Below are 16842 nucleotides of genomic sequence, written 5' to 3' on the forward strand. Positions count from 1 at the left end.
ATTTTAGTGGTTGGAGTTCTTGTAACTTCCTCAAGTTAGTAATAAAGATATATTTTGTCTTTTTCTAATTTACTGACAATTGATTTACATTCTCATAATATAATACTAGGTCATCAACTATAGTATAACTAGTGTAGAAAAAAGCAAATTTTTGCATAGGTATTGTGGCGTTACGGACAGTCCTAAGTGCAGGGGCTGTCTAACCGAAGATGAAACGGTCACTCACGTAATCCTGGAATGTGCTGGGGTGGCCAACCACCCGTTGGTTGGCACACAAACCTTAGTAAATACAAGGTCGCTCCAGGAAGTCTGCGAACACCCCAGGAGTGTTCTGAACTTCTGGAAGGAGCTGGGCTAGTTAGAATGACTGGCCAACACTGCACGCAAAATGGACCCAATTAAGCGGTCTAATTGCGGAAACAGGAGCCCTTTACCAATACCAATATAGGTATTGTGGAGCATTAAATAAATTACAAAAATGTAAGTAGTAAAAGAGTAATTGATTAAATAAAATAACCGCATATAGTTTGAACACTAAGCTAGTTATTAAAAGTTAGTCTTTCTCCAAAGTGACAGTTTTCGTTCAAGATAATTTTCCAGACGGAGAAATTTAAGATATCAAGTTTTTAACGAGATTTTGGAAACTTGTTTTAATCCTCACTTTTGTGATATTATGACAGCAATTAGTTCCAATTTATTTTTAATTCTGGAAATAATCAAATTTAAATGTTTTTATTCAATATTGGATTTTATATATTGATATCAATCTTAACAACTAAGCTGAGGAAGTCTGCTTGGAGTTTGATTACAATCCATTGCTTCTAGGATTTACTAATACTGTAGCCTGGGAAGCCACTATCATACAATCTTTGTAAACACATTACACATTTTTTTAACTCCAGACATTTTAGGGATTATTTCGATCCCCAAACTGCAGCCTCATCCAATCAACAAATTTGGATGCATACTTATTCCGCCATTGATCTTCCACCACAGTCACGTCTCTTTTCTAGCAGGGGGTACCACGATAATAGACGACATTACTATTTTGAGTGAGGAAAAAACGTCTTTTGATTAATCATAATGATGAGTTTTAATAATTAGTATAATGTTATTATACAAAACTTTAATATCAAGGAAATGGCGACCTACCTGTATATACGTAACTGCCCAGGGACGCTCTTTCACTGAGCGGGATCCAATTTGCTAATAATGTGTGCATTCCTGGCAGCAGTCCTCCCTGTGAGGCTCCTTGCAATATGCGACACACACAAAGCGCCTTCCAACCTCCCTGTTCCAATAGACAAGAATATATTGATTACAATATCTTTAATATCATAAGAAAATTTCTATTTAATATTGTCTTATATTAATAGTATGAAAAATGCGATACTTCATAATAAGAGGTTGAGTGTACTTTCTAATTTTCTGCGGCGGTTCTTTGTACGCCTGGTGGTCGGCCGATGGTGGTATGACCAAACTTGGTTGCATTGACAGCGTCAAACAGGAACTCCAGGTCAAAACGATCCGTGGAAGAGTTTAGCGTTTAGCAGAATAGTAGGAGCTACAGGAGGATCTTTCTTGCCCAGAGAATGGTACAGCGGTAAATATTATCCACAGCAAACTTGTTTTTCTCAATTTCATTTAAACAAGAATGTTTAATGTACAAGTTATACTAATTTCAAGTACGTTTACTAAGAATGGTCTTTGATAAAATTTAGTAATAATTAAATAACGCTTTATTCAATCTCTTTAAACTTAAAAATGTATGCTATTATTACTATTATTACTAAAACCATCAATAATTTTCTATGGATATTTAATTATTTTCAATTCAATATATTTAATAAATGTTTATTATTTTCAATACAAATTTAAATTGTTATTAATAAGCTCGCATTTTTCTATGTACTTTTTAACTGTCGAAACTTTTAATGGTCAGTGATTAATATTTTAAGTCTTATTTTTTAAGTGTATTAAGTTAAATAAAATAAAAATAACTCTTTGCCTAACAAATAAAAAACTAATACAAAATAATTTGTTATCGTTAAAGTGATTCTCACATCTGGGATTAATTATACGAATAAAATTTGTAACCATAATTTATGAACGATGCGTGACTCGAACTCGTGGCCTTTCCGGATTCCGTTTCCGTCCAAGCGCTCGTTCCAATGAGCCAACCGTTCGAGTACGCATGGGTCGTAAATTTTTGTATATCTTTTTAATACAGGATGTTCTCTTAGTTAAGTAGAACTCCAACTGAGTAGAAATAAGTAGCCATTAATATTATTCAAATAAACGAGTTCTAATTTTTTTTATTCAAATTCGGAACGATTTCATGAATACTTATATTGAGTTATTTTATATAGATGCAATCAAGAAAATTTGGTAATATCTATATAAGAAAACAAGATATGTTTACAGAAGCAGTTATCAAAGACTACATATACAAAATGCTTACCCATGCTACGACCCACGGAGAGACGATAGATACGGCTCCGTTCACGAACAACGATATCTGCAGCGGCAGCTTCCCGCCATATCTCTGACATATCATGGCGCTAAGGAACGTCATTATGGAGTATCCCACGAAGAATGACGTGAGAACCATCTCCTGTGTCGATTTTGGCCAATCGTATGTCTAAAACAACATTCAACTTTATATAGAAGTACTTCATTCGTATCCCGGAACATAATTGTTTGTATTAATTATTGTTTTTTTATGGAAAAGAGGACAAACGAGCGCACAGGTCACCTGGTGTTAAGTGATCACCGCCGCCCACATTCTTTTGCAACGCCAGAGGAATCACAGGAGCGTTGCCGGCCTTAAAGAAAGGTGTACGCGCTTTTTTTTCGCTTTTTTTGAAGGTAACCATGTCCTATCATCCTGGAACACCGTACAAGGAAGCTTGTAGTACGTGGGAGAAAGCTCCTTGAAAACCGCACTACGGAGGATGCCACACATCCAGATGGTGGGGATGATGTAAATTTATGGCGTGTTGTACTAAGGTGGAACTCGGCGACAGGAATCAGATGAAACAGCTCTTCGGAAAACTCCCCGTGATAAATGTGGTAGAAGACACACAATGAAGAGATGTCTCTACACAATTGTTATTGTCTTTACAACCATGTCTGGTGCTATTTGGGGCGTAATTGAGCACATTGCAAAGTGCCTAAATTAATATTATCTCCATTATTGACGTCCGTGGAACATCCACTTCAACCGGACACTGTAAAATTCACTCACAGCTAACTTTATGTTAATTTATATCTATTTTGCTGATAATACTAATTTTAAATTGATACTAATGCTCCGAGCATTGGTATCAATTTAAAATTAGTAGGGTCGTTCGTCACTTCCTACTGGATCTTGGAATTTTTTGTAATATCGTTCATCAGATCCGGAAAACTAGAAGAACCATAACTATGAATTTATTAATAAATTAAGGTGGTTTTCTTAATATGCATAGCAGCAATCGAGTTGAAATATAGGTCGCTGATAGAAACACTGTGTTGCAAAATATGAAACTGCTACTTAGAGCTGTAAGTATTCGTCCCCTTCGGATATTCGGCTCTTATGTGTACAAAAATAGAGCAAGACATTCCCTTCATGTTTATCATTTTTTTAAAGAGGCATTTAATCATTTGGACGTAATTCCAGAAAAACGTTCCAAACAACAATCATGTCGAAATTGAGTTAAGAACACAAAACTGGTCACGTGATTCATATTGACAAAAAATGACAGCCCTACTGTCACTCTTTAAATGACACTTTACTTTACTAAGTGACACATTACTTTACAACTCACATGGAATACACAAATATTTATTAAACTTTAAACACGAATTCCTTATTATAAAATGTGATATATGTGGCTTGGAACGTTTTTCAGGAAATACGTCCAATTTACGAAATAATTATACAAATACCTTTCTTCAAACTAAATATGTTAAACAACGCCAAGTAAGTGTTACGTTGTAAAGGAAAACTTAATTAATTAAGTAAATGATAACTACTATCACTTAATTATTTATTTTAATTTTCCACGGATATGAATACAATAGAGCAACATCTTTGTGTAAAAGGAAAATGCGAATTAGCTATGCAATCAATAACGCCACGCCATGCAATGTTGTTGGATGAGCCGTTGCAATAGCGAGCTGACCAAGACGACAAATTATTTATTGAAGTATGTATTAATACTATATTACGTAATAAAAAACAAGAAAAACGCGTTCTATGGAACAGACTGACGTGTAATTTAACAGACTATAAAAGTAAAAATATTTAATTTTAAAACTTTATCTGTATAAAATACGACAAGCCGTCAAAATGCGGTCAGCCGTAAAAATTATCTGTAGCAGTCGATTTAAAAATTCTTTTTTGTATTATCTATGATGTTTTAGTAACTATTCTATTACTAATTAGTAACTTTGAAGTATCTTTTAGTTATAAAAAAATACTAAATTCATTAGTAATAATCGAAATGTAATCTGTAGGTAAATCTAAAAAAATCATAAAAAATGCATTAAGCAATTTTTTATTAAGCAGTATCTATTGTTTATGTTATCTAACAAAGCGCTAACTTGTTTAATAACAAAAGCATTGACGTTCGTTTTTATAAACAAGCCGAAACACTTCAAAAGCAATAAATTTTATTGTGTAACCCGAGCCAGTTGACTTTGGCGTCGGTAACGCGCGGCAGCTTAAGACTCGCCATGGCGCCATGCGCTTTCTGACATAGGCTGCCCAACGGACGGGTTAATAAACTCCAAAATTAGCTGATTATGAGTTATAAAGATTATTTGTGGCATTGTTAGTATTGTGCATTCTCTGCTCGTGCAAACCCATGAAGTGAATGTCTCGAAACCAAACAGCATTAGCGTGCTATTTTCACAAAAACATGGTGGCGTTTGCAATATTGGCAGGATGATCCTGTAACCACAAACTCTGCTTCAGATTCTTAAAAGTTGTTATATTTATTTTATAATCGCTTATAATATGCTCGAAAATACCTTAATTTATTTATAGTGTTTGTGGATGTACTCAACAACTTCTGTTTTGTATTAATTTACACTTACTTTTTTGACTTACTCGTGTAAGGCATTGACTATTTGACGTTTGAGTATTTCGTTGCACACTTTACATATATTATAATTGAAATGATTTATAAACGATGATTTAAAAGAGTGGCAATGAGTTACTTGCCACTTCTTCTCGCGGTAGGTTCAAGTAGAAAAATATTTTTTTGACATTCATAAGAGTCATTTCCGTGAACTTCATGAATAAAGTAATTTTGATTTGATTTGAATTTGACATAATCGTATTACTTGCAATAGTCGGTATATAAAGAACAATAAACTCTTTGAACATCACATTAGTATGGCTGATGTATTTACTGTTGACGTTTGACGCTTATAAGTTTGAATACTAATAGTCTATTTCTAAAATGACTTTACCAACTGTTTCCTATCACAGCAGAAACTACGCGATGCTAATGAAATAGTTTGCGACACCTGGATATCGTAATTGTAGCCTGACTTCTCCGGTATTCCACGCGTTGTCATTATTCAATAGCCATTTAACTGTCATTCTGGAATTTACTAAGGGGTTAAAGTATAAAATTACCGTTTTACTGTAACATGTACTTCGAATTGACATAGAACCTTCATGGGAGCCTAAATTTGAAGAACTAACCACGTTAATTTAAACAAATAACATTAAATTGAAAGAGATAGTGGAGGCCGATCCGAGCCAAACTACCCAGGCATTAGCGGCATGGTTTTATGTTACTTTTCCAATAATATTGACTCATTGGCGTCCAATCGTAATCGTAAGAAAAAAATGCAATGGCTGACCCCAAGTCAAACGCCACAACAGTGTCCTAAAGCAAAGCTTACCAATAAAAAGGTAATGGTAACTGTTTGGTGGTCTCAGCATGGTGTAATTCACTATAGCTTTCTCCGATCTGGACAATAAATAACGGCAGATGTCTACTGTGCCGAACTCCAAAAAATAATAGCAAACCTAGCAGTGACACAGCCTCGACTCAAGAATCGATCTTCACCGTTATTGTTCCATGATAACGCGAGACCTCATACAGCACGAAAAACAATTTTAAATCTACAGGAACTGCAATTGGAAACCATTCCACACCCTTCATATTCGCAATTTTTTTCGGTAAACGGTAATTAATTTTTTTAAATAAATATGTTAAATAAAAAAAAAAAGAATTTCAATTTTTTAATACAATCGGCAATAATTGCATACTTTAACCCCTAATAGTTCCACCTTGATATAGAATTCATATTTTATTGTGTGTGTATCTAATGGTTTAGAATTTTTCAAATAAATAAGATAAACCTGTGCTTATTGTTATTAATAAATATTATATAATTATTATAAATATTTCGATGTTAACTTTGTTGTATTTGTACAGGATGCAAGTATAGTTGCACGTTCGAAGGCCCTTACTCAACAGCTGAAAGGGATCGTCGGGTATTTTAGTCTATAGTTTTTAATATTAATAATTGCAAGGACTAAGTTTCCCGTGAATGTAGAAAGTAGGAATATTTGGCATCTTAACATTGCTTGTTGTCGAATGTCGAACGACTTCCTAAATTTCTGAATTTTTGAAGTGAAACTTCTTTAGAATCAGTAAATTAGTGATTTCAAACCGGATGCAACGGAAAAAATGTCAGGTAAGAGACACAAATACAAAAATTTGTGTAGGATGAAGCCGGCAAAGAATGAGACAGAAATATGCATACTATTGAAGTGAAAACTTCTTTATCATCGTTGTGATTTGAAAGTCGATGAAACGAAAAAGCGACAGTAAAAAGAGCAGTCACATCAATTCATAATATTTAACATGGGAGATATGAGATAGGAAGCATAATACAATGTTTTGGTACCGGGTGATCATAGTTAAAGAAGAGATTGTCTTAAGTATGGCGCGAGTATACCTTAATATATTCTGACTCCAAGCGCACGACGTATTACTACATAGACACCAGGAGAACATTTTATTATATATATATAAGTGGTGATAGGAATGTCTTTCACAGCGGTTGAAATCATGTGTCATCCTAGCAACACGTACCAGGAATTCATATACAGTTTAGAGGTTCATGCACCGTGCAGGTTTCACTTCTGACATGTGTACTTTGTACGCACGCAATGTTTTTACAATATTATAATATCACTTACCTGGTTATATAAACTGTGTAACCGGTCAAATCTAGCTACAAATTATGAGATAGTAATATTCGTACTATATTTTTTTCCAAAAAACATCCTTCTTTTTAACTTGAAGTTTTAACTTCTCACCCCTTTTACTATGACTCCCAAATGTTTTAATCTTTAACGCTCTTGATTTTATTTTTATACTAGCTTTTATCCTCGACTTCGTACGCATTGGACTTTGGGTATTTTTTTATCTTTTAGGATACTTTTCAAATAATACACATACAACCTGCTCCATCCGCTGCTGGCAGCGCTCTTCTATGATACAGCACATATCCCTTTTCGTTGTGTGAATTTTAATCTCCTATTTCATGCCTATGTAGGTCAAAATGCTCGAACAAATGTTTATAAATTATTTTTTATCAAGTGCCTTAATACAAAGTTTAATGGTTTTATCTTCGATAATGAATTTCCATACAAACTGCAATCCCCTTTTTCCACCCCTCCATTTATTTTTTTGCAATAAAAGGGAGCCTATGTCCTTTCTCAAGCTCTAGTCTATCTCTGTACTAAATTTTATCAAAATGGGTTCGGTGGTTTAGTCGTGAAGGCGTAACAAATAAACTTACATTCATATTTTTAATAGTAGTAGGGATTACTTGAATAGTTGTCACATTCTGTATGATAATGAAGCTAAATAAATTTATTGAAAAAAGCTTTCAGTTATAAGTAAGCTCAATGAGAGAATTCTCAAGTATCTTTTGATTTTAACTCTTTGCGTAATATATCGATAAGCATTCAAAAAAAATCTTAATTAAGTCAAATATATTTTAACAGTACTATATATAAATTTTTGTCACTCATCATTAATCTATCCGTTCCGGGAAACTCTGATCGCGCGAGGTGTGCCTCAGATTGGCGTGATTTTGGCGCTCGCGCAGCGTTCTGTCAATTAAATATATTGCAACAAGCTATAAGACCATGAAAAATAAACAGTAGAAAATTCGAACCTAAATCGACCGATTTATTTTATAATAAATGTAGTATGCTAGAAATGCCATTGCCAGAATCTGGCTTAAACCTTCACTCAAAGCAGAGGACGTGCCCTGCCAAGACCCTCTGAGGATCCTACGCCTTCTAATAGTAATAGGTCTCGAGGATATAATTTAAATATCGGCACAGTAACACGTATCCTAGTTAGTAGCCTCGATTCTCCTCTCTAACTATTTAGTTTGAGAGCAGGCCCGCTAGCGCAAGAAGGGGGCACCACAGATCCTAGGATCTGTGGTGCCAAATCCTAGGATTTAAGTGCATTGAAATCCCCAAATCATAATAATAATAATAATGCTAGAAAATATATTAAAAATGGGTTGCCAAAAAAAATCTTGGACACAATATTTTTAATAATTTAAAAAAACAATATTTTTCATAAAATGTTGCAACATCAAGATACTAAGAAAATATTATCCCAACTTGAAGTATACAAGATACATACAGAATGTGCAGCTGTTGGGTTGTCTATTATTGACCTGGATAAACTACTGGGTTGCCAGGTGTAAATAGGTATGTCGATATCAGTTACTTTCACTGATTCGATAATAGAAAAAGTTTTATATCACCATAAGCGTTCTTTTATTACGAATACGCAGATTTTTTTATGGAACAGGAGGACAAACGAGCGTACGGTTCATTCCACAGCTTTGTAGTACGTAGAAGAAAGCTCCTTGAAAACGGCACCGTGGAGGACCGCCACACATCCAGATGGTGGGGATGATATCCTAACTTGTGGCGTGTCGTGCGAATGTGGAATCATAAGTGTGCGAATATGTGCGAATAAGGCTGATATAGGGTTGTCTGCAAAAAATTCGGTCCCAATAGAGGTTTTCGTATTTTAGAGATTTAAATTTCAACGCGTGGGGAAATGAGTGATAAGAGAGGTCCGCGATAAGTATACCGTCTAATAATAAAGGATGCAACATTAACGTGGTGTCTGATGGAACCCTGAATATAACAAACTTGGTGAAGGTCGATTTAGGTTCGGCTCTTAGACTAAAACGATCTTTATAAACAAAATAAGTGTTAAAACTTGATGAGAGAATTGTGTGCCGTACACTTTTTGGTGTATCTGAAAAACCTAGTGACCTGGGCACTTCCGATTTAGGAATAATATTAATGCCGCAATTATAAAATAAATTCTTACCCTGTATATACTGCTTTCATTATTTTCAATTGCAACGAAGCCACTCGATTCGTTTATATCACGTGTGTTATTCAACGGTCCGGTATCGTTAATCTGTGTATTAAGGGAGTCTGCCCTATTCGTCATCGCCACTATGGTAACTCCCATGTGAGCTCTTGCCAAATATCCAATGGAATATGACATGAATATTAGAATGCATTGTACGTGACGAACGCCATACCCATATTTCGGTGGATCCTGATTTTTCTCTGAAAAAGATATTTAATGTTCATACAATATACATGGAGGATATATTTTCTAGCTTTTAAAAGGCATAAAAGGCATTTATTTTCTCAAAATTGATTCCTTTAGAATTATTTTTGTTGTCATTTCTAATAACTACTAGATACTACTACCGCTTCGGAAACAAATGGCGCTCTGAGAGAGAAGAAGCGGCACAAGAAACTCTCCCAGCATTCTTTTTTTGCGCTCTTTTCAATAAAAAAATACAATATTGTACAGTCATTTCCATCGCTATAAAATAATCACAATCTAGTCCCAGGCTGTCCGATCATTTAGATATTCAGTCATATTAGTCTGAAAACAATATAATATCAGATGCATATATACAGGGTGGCTGAGAAGTTGACGCCCAAAGCTAAAATTTGAAAGCCTCATGGTGATGAGTTCCGATTCACCCCTATGAATGTTCTACGATTTTGCGTAGTGTAGGAGATAATAATTTTTACGCCTTTTATCCGCTTTTTATATATATTGAAAGCTCTGCCTGAAGCAGGCATTCGTCAGCTTGGATTTATATGTATCTGACCATGATTATATATAATAAAACACATGACTTTGCTTGTCCGTTAATAAAACTATTCACACCATCGTTTTTGAAGATCGCCAGCAGATCGACCATGGCAAAAGCGGTAGTGTAAGTCATTGACCAATTGGTGGCCCTCTAAGTATACCAAGAGCGGCATTAGCGGTCCAAATTTAGTCATTATATATTGGCAATAACGTGATCTTACTGCACACCATCTTTATCCCGACACGAATACTGCGATTTTCAAATTTTTTAAATATAATATTTGAATATTATTTTATATCTTAAGCATAGTTTGAGCAATCTTGATCAAGTAAGAGTGTAGTAATAACATGTCCATAATTAATTCGGGTTAATTATGATTAATACGTAGTCTGGCTCTAAGTTCTTTTACAAATAAATATTGCATCTATTTTTAATGATGTAATCTTCATAAAAATTAAACTAACTGATGTCTAAGCAATAAATAAAAATGGATTCGAAATGAACAGTCTGCTTGTAGATCTTTCAGTTACATGGGAAAATAAGCCACTACTTGTTCTAGCGCCTTCTTAGGAACTCGATATCGGTATTTTTGCCTTGTGCTTCCCCGGGGTATAAAAATAATAGGGAAGTCCCTGGCCCAAGGGTGTCGTAAGAGGCGTATAATCGCATTTACCAGTGAGAGGCTAATTTGGACATGATGCCGGCTAGATTATGGGTAGCACAACTACGCTTTTTTCTGCCGTGAAGCAGTAATGTGTAAAGATTTCTGTGTTTCGGTCTAAAGGGTGTCGTTGCTATTGAAATTACTGGGCAAATGAGACATCTTATGTCTCAAGGCGACGAGCGCAAATGTGGTGCTGCTCAGAATTTTTATGTTTTCTAGAATCCGTTTAAGATCAGAATTTTGCTAAACATGAAAATGCATAAAGAATGGAAAAGCAGCTGGAGACGTTGTATTTTATATTGAATTAATAAATCTTACGCGTAGTAATTGACTGTTAAATGAGATTTATGCCATAGCTAAAGTAATATTTGAAAGCCAACAACTAGCCAAAATACAAGTCGATTTTAAAATTAATAAAATAACTCCATACGAAAAATGCCTAAAACTATATAATGTAAAAAACAATGAACATTAAGCCATATCTCACAAGCTTCAAAGATTTTACCCAAGATTCTTCAGAACAGATTAAGAACCAAAATTGAGCTAAATCTATATGGGTTGCGTACAACAAGGGTAATGGAGAGAGCTCATTTTTTCGTCGACACAGACTATCGACAGAAAATAAGGTGCAGCGTTAAATACATATAATAATATATAATAATATTGACACACTTTTTACACAAATTATCTTGCCCCAAGTTAAGTATATATAGCCTGTGTTGATAGATTGTGGTAGATTTAGAAAAAGCATTCGATAGGATAAATCAGAAAAATACACGAAGATACTAAGGGAAACAGGAATAGACTATAAGGACAGAATTATTAACGAATTATACAAACAGTCATCGAGATAGGAGAAGAAAGAAAAAAAAGGAAAGCATATGAAATATGAAATGTGGTTGTACTTAATAAATAAAAGACTGACAAAGCTCCTGCGATTCTTCTGGTGTTACAAGAGAGTGTGGGTGGCAGTGACCATTTAATATCAGATGCCCTGTTGCTTATTTGTACTCCTATTTGACCAATAAATATCAACTATCTACTACCTAATTTTAGTATTATTTATTGATTCCAATTTGATTAAGAATTCTCTAATGGTCGACTGAAAAAGGTTGTTATGGACACCTGCATTCTACCGACTCTCACAAACGGCTGTCAAACGTGGACATACAACACAAAAATAAAAACAAAACTAGTGACCTGCCATGAAGCGATGGAAAAGAGTCTGTTGAAAATAAAAAAAATTTCAAAAGATTAGAAGTGACAGCATTAGGAAAAATACAAAAATAATCGATGCTCTTGAGTACGCTATAACACAAAATTTTCATGGACAAAAATGAAACGACAATTTGGGAAGGACCAAGATGGTCCAATGGCAAAAGAAAAAGAGGCCACCCAAGAAACAGATGGGTAGATGAAATAATAAAATAGCAGGAAAATAATGGCGAGGTAAAACACATAAGAAGGATACATGGAGTAAGCTAAGAGAGGCTTATACCCAGAGTGGGGTTCCAAATATATTACTTTTATAATATACGTGTAGTCTTAAAATAATATAATTTATTGGAAGATTGTTGGAATCAATAAAGGCTTATTATTATTATTATTGATCTACGAGTCTCCGTAGCTGTGTCTCATACAGTAACAACGAACAGTAATACACAATTAACGTCATCATAACCAATTTTGTGTCATTTTATTATGGTTATATAACAGTAAGTACACACGCGTAATAGTGTTCTACGACATACACCAATGAGATAAGATGGTGTTGACAGACGCACATTTTTGTTGGCTGTCTTATCAGAAAGACAAAAAAAGTCTGCGTACTTCACTTTTGGTTTTCTTATCAGAAAGCCAACAAAAATTTGAGTAAAAAAGACAACAAAAATCTGCATCTAACAATACCATCTTATCACGGACGGCTTTTTGCGTTGAAAGAGATATCTTACTTCTATATCTCTCCAACTTCGTAGTGCTCTTAAGCATTAATAAATGTCTAAGGAGAACAATAAAGGATCAATACAAGATAGAAAGGGTGTAATAACTCCCGGAACTAGAACGCGTTTTAATTATTACACATATGCGTCAGTGAATGCAACTACCACATTCAATGAATAATAACACAATTATCACATAGATTCTCGCGTAAATGTGTCTTATATTTATATTACATCAGAATCAATTCAAATACCCATTTTTCCTTATATTTTGAATAAAAGCTCTTACTACTTCCATCAACGAAGGAGCGACAAGGATGTAAGAGAGGCAATCTCTAAAATAAGCATTTTACCCGTTCTTAATAAATGGGTACCTATCATTTTTAATAACTTCACTTTTGGTTTTCAAATATTCTTCTACTATTTTTTGTCCCTTGTAAACTTTACAAAATAGATTAGTATTTAATTTATGGAACTGTTTGGTCTCGTTTTTTACATTTATTAGTATCCCTATATTTTTGTATGAATGGCAAACTTACCTTACAGCACAGCATTTAACATCGATATTATTTATATCTAAAGGTTTATCTCTTTATTTGAATTTACTTTTATTCTTATATTTAAATAGTATTTCTATTTTAAGCTACGATGAACAAAAAGCAAATAGTTGCTTCTTATACAGTGTTTGTAGACGTTATATTGTAGATTTTAGATAAAAACTTATGAGCCTTACTTTTCCCACTAAATAAATTTTGTCTAATAGAAATCCTATTTGTCTAATATAATCCCCTAATGTCTAATATAATGTCTAATATATTTTACCCCAAAGACTCCACGATGATCGGTCTTGAGCTGCTTTCATCCAACGTATTCCGGTGATCTTGAGCAGATCGTCGGTCCATCTTGTTGCCTACCAACACTGCGACTTTCGGTACGTGGTCGCCATTTGGGGACTCTACTGACCTACCGGCCATCTGTCCGTTGAGCTATGCCCACTGCCACATCAGTTTCGCAATCATTTGGGCTATGTCAGTGACTTTAGTTCTCCTACGGATCTCCTCATTTCTAAATTGATCTCGCAGGGAAACTCCGAGTATAGCGCTCTCCATTGCCCTCTATGAGCTTTCTTTCAGGCCCAAAGTTAGCAACGACGTTTGCGCACTGTTAGTCATCAAGTCAGCGTGAAAATTTATACAATAAGACAGTGGCTAAATTATACTTCGTCAAATAATAAGACCTTTAATTTGAAATTACGTTTTTAATAATTTCGATAAAATTAAAACCTCTTTGGTGCAAGAAAAATAGCAACCAACTGAAACGTTTTTCACAAGACAGCTTGAATATTTAAAATGTATATATTAATTTGAATATTGAAAGTTTTATTAGGCTACAAAAGTATAGTTGTAAACGAGGGATTATTTTGAATACGAGTTACGATATGGAACTAATGTAGCAGAAATGACAGTCACGCAATTTTATTGCTGTGCAAGAAGTCTTATGTTCCCACCATGCGTTTTTAGTTTGACGGATTATAATTATTAGAGGAAATTTCGACTTGAAGAAAGAACACCGAAGAAGACTAGCCACTTAGGTCAATAATTGTGAATTGAATTCTGTGGTAGAATCGCTTCGCATCAAATCCAAAAGGAATTTGCAGCCTAAATTCATGTTGGCATACCTACAATATTCACCCATTTTCATTAAATCGGTAAAAAAATTAAAGCTTGAAATATATTTGGTATATGATTTTACTGAGCTAAGCACTAACAAAAACCATGTTGGACCGGTCCGTGACTTGTGCTCAAAAGGGTTCTATACAATCATTGCAAGTGAAAATTGCATTGGCTGATTCCGAGACGAACGCCGCAACAATGACGATCAGTAGAAACGTAATGGTAACTGTTTGGAGTTCACTTCAGGATGCTATAAAAGTCAGCGTGACCAATAAAATTAAATTCCTATTGTGATGAACCTCGAAAAATGATGACAAAACTCACAGCTCCGATTCGTCAACTAATCATCACCATTTATCACAAATCTGCAGAAAGCTCGTGTGTCTCTGTAAACTCTACAGTACCCCTTTTAACTCAATTTGTAGTAAATTTAAAATGACAATTATTGTTCTAGTAATACCAAATGCCTTTGCATATTCCAGGGCCCCATGAGTTCCAACATAAAGGCATTATTTACCTTCCCAAGAGATGGAAGACTCGCTTCCCAGAAATGTATAAAAGAGAAGTGTAAATGCATCAATTAAATAAATATATTAATTGTTAATACAGTTCAGGCTTTATCAGGGTTTCATTAATGAAATATTGTATTTGAGAGATTAAGAAATACCAGGAAAAATATATTATTATTATCTCAATTTTAGCACTTATCCAATATAAAATTTTAGTTATAATAATAACCTTTTCATTCCCCTAAATAGTATAATAGTTCAATGACAGGTAATTAAAGAAATTAATATTTGATAAATGAAATTTTTAAAATACGTACACAATAAGTTTAGAGACCATCTGGTCTCTCTAATCGTAAAGATGTGAAATGCTTACCGACAGGAATGTCGACATCCTTAGAAGGAATTTTAATGTAATCGTTCTCCACCATTGTCACTGCCCGACTTGAAATCGATCAGTAAGGAAAATGTAAAGTCGACAGCGATATTTATATAAAATGATACTCAAATGATGCGCATTTCGCCAGATAAAAAGCGTTATTGTAATTTACAGGTTTTACAAAAGTTTCTGTCAGTTTTGTTTTGTTAAGGCCTTCGCTATCTGCAAAGATTATGTACTATGAAGAAAAAATTATATATATATATATAAATATATATTATATATATATAATTTTTTCTTCATATACATCATCTATATATATATGTGTGTATTTTTTTTAAATCTTACATGACTGTAAGCATGTTGTCATTCAATTAATAATAATAATAAGGCCTTTTTATTTCATTTATTTCATATCTATATGTACATTTCAGATGCTGTTGTTTAGTGTTAGTTAATATCTAGATGTTAGTAAGGGTTAGTTATTTTCATATGTTTTTTTTTGATATGAAAATTTTTGGGTAAATTGCTCCTCCAACTTTTTCCACACGTCTCTGTATTTGCTGATAATTTGCCAGTCTTTAGCAGCTATGTCTATTATTTCATCAGCCTACCTTCTTTACCCTCTGTCGTTTGCCTATTGGTCCTTTTTTGTAGCGAGTTATGTAATCAGCCCATGGCCATTTCAATTTAAGGGCTTGAGGGAATTACCTTAGTTTTTTGTCTTCTAACTTCGCTTCTGACTATGTGGATTTTCCTTATTTTTTATATGCTCTTTGAGTGGTCCTAATCCATGATGTTTGACAGCCATATAACAACCAGGGCCATATGCAGGTATCAAATACATTTTTTTTTTCAAATTTATCGAGTAGTTCGTTAGTAGTAAATATTCAATTAATACTAAGTAATATTTTTATTCAATATCCAATCTCCAAAGTTCTAAATACATCCGTAACTTCACATAATTTAAGCGGCAAATCACCGGAACTTGACTTTTAACAACTATGTCAATACTGTCTTGGATTTTTATTTGTAACATAAGTTATGGCCAGACTAGGTATAATATTCATATCATCCAAAGGTAACTTTCTATTTCAGAAGCATCAACTTGTTTTGGTATATTGGGCACTTTGGGATGGGGAACTGAGCTCCAGTGCTACTTCAACTTGTTTTGGCATATTGGGCACTTTGAGATGGGGAACTGAGCTCCAGTGCTGCTTCAACTTCTTTTGGCACATTGGGCACTTTGGGATGGGGAACTGAGCTCCAGTGCCTGTAACACGCTTTATATTTGTCAGAAATATAAACATTGTAATTAAAATAATTGTTTTATTTACTGTTTTATTTACAAATAGCCAATTTAATTTTAAATATAACGATAGTAATGAAATGAAAACTTATGATCGTGATGCTGAAAAAAAAATTATAAATCCAGTGTCCTGATGTTTGATTGAACTAGTGGACTCCTAAACGAATGAACGGATATTAATGGGGATTCGGA

At 34.1% G+C, this 16842-nt stretch overlaps 1 protein-coding gene across 4 annotated transcripts in view; it reads right to left on the reverse strand.

Moving 5' to 3' along the window:
* LOC126972800 (putative inorganic phosphate cotransporter) overlaps window positions 1-15481 on the reverse strand; it is a 91158-nt gene extending 75677 nt beyond the window's left edge. For all 4 annotated transcript variants that reach the window (XM_050819862.1, XM_050819860.1, XM_050819859.1 and 1 more), the window contains exons 1-4: window positions 15339-15481; window positions 9387-9634; window positions 2462-2641; window positions 1153-1291 (exon numbers count right to left, since the gene is read on the reverse strand). In XM_050819862.1, coding sequence (XP_050675819.1) covers window positions 1153-1291; window positions 2462-2641; window positions 9387-9634; window positions 15339-15393 — 622 coding nt within the window. In that variant the 5' untranslated portion in view covers window positions 15394-15481. The remainder of the gene's footprint in view (window positions 1-1152; window positions 1292-2461; window positions 2642-9386; window positions 9635-15338) is intronic.
* Window positions 15482-16842: the final 1361 nt, after the last annotated feature.

The sequence above is a fragment of the Leptidea sinapis genome, chromosome 27 (genome assembly GCF_905404315.1).
Source record: "Leptidea sinapis chromosome 27, ilLepSina1.1, whole genome shotgun sequence".
Classification (NCBI taxonomy): domain Eukaryota; kingdom Metazoa; phylum Arthropoda; class Insecta; order Lepidoptera; family Pieridae; genus Leptidea; species Leptidea sinapis.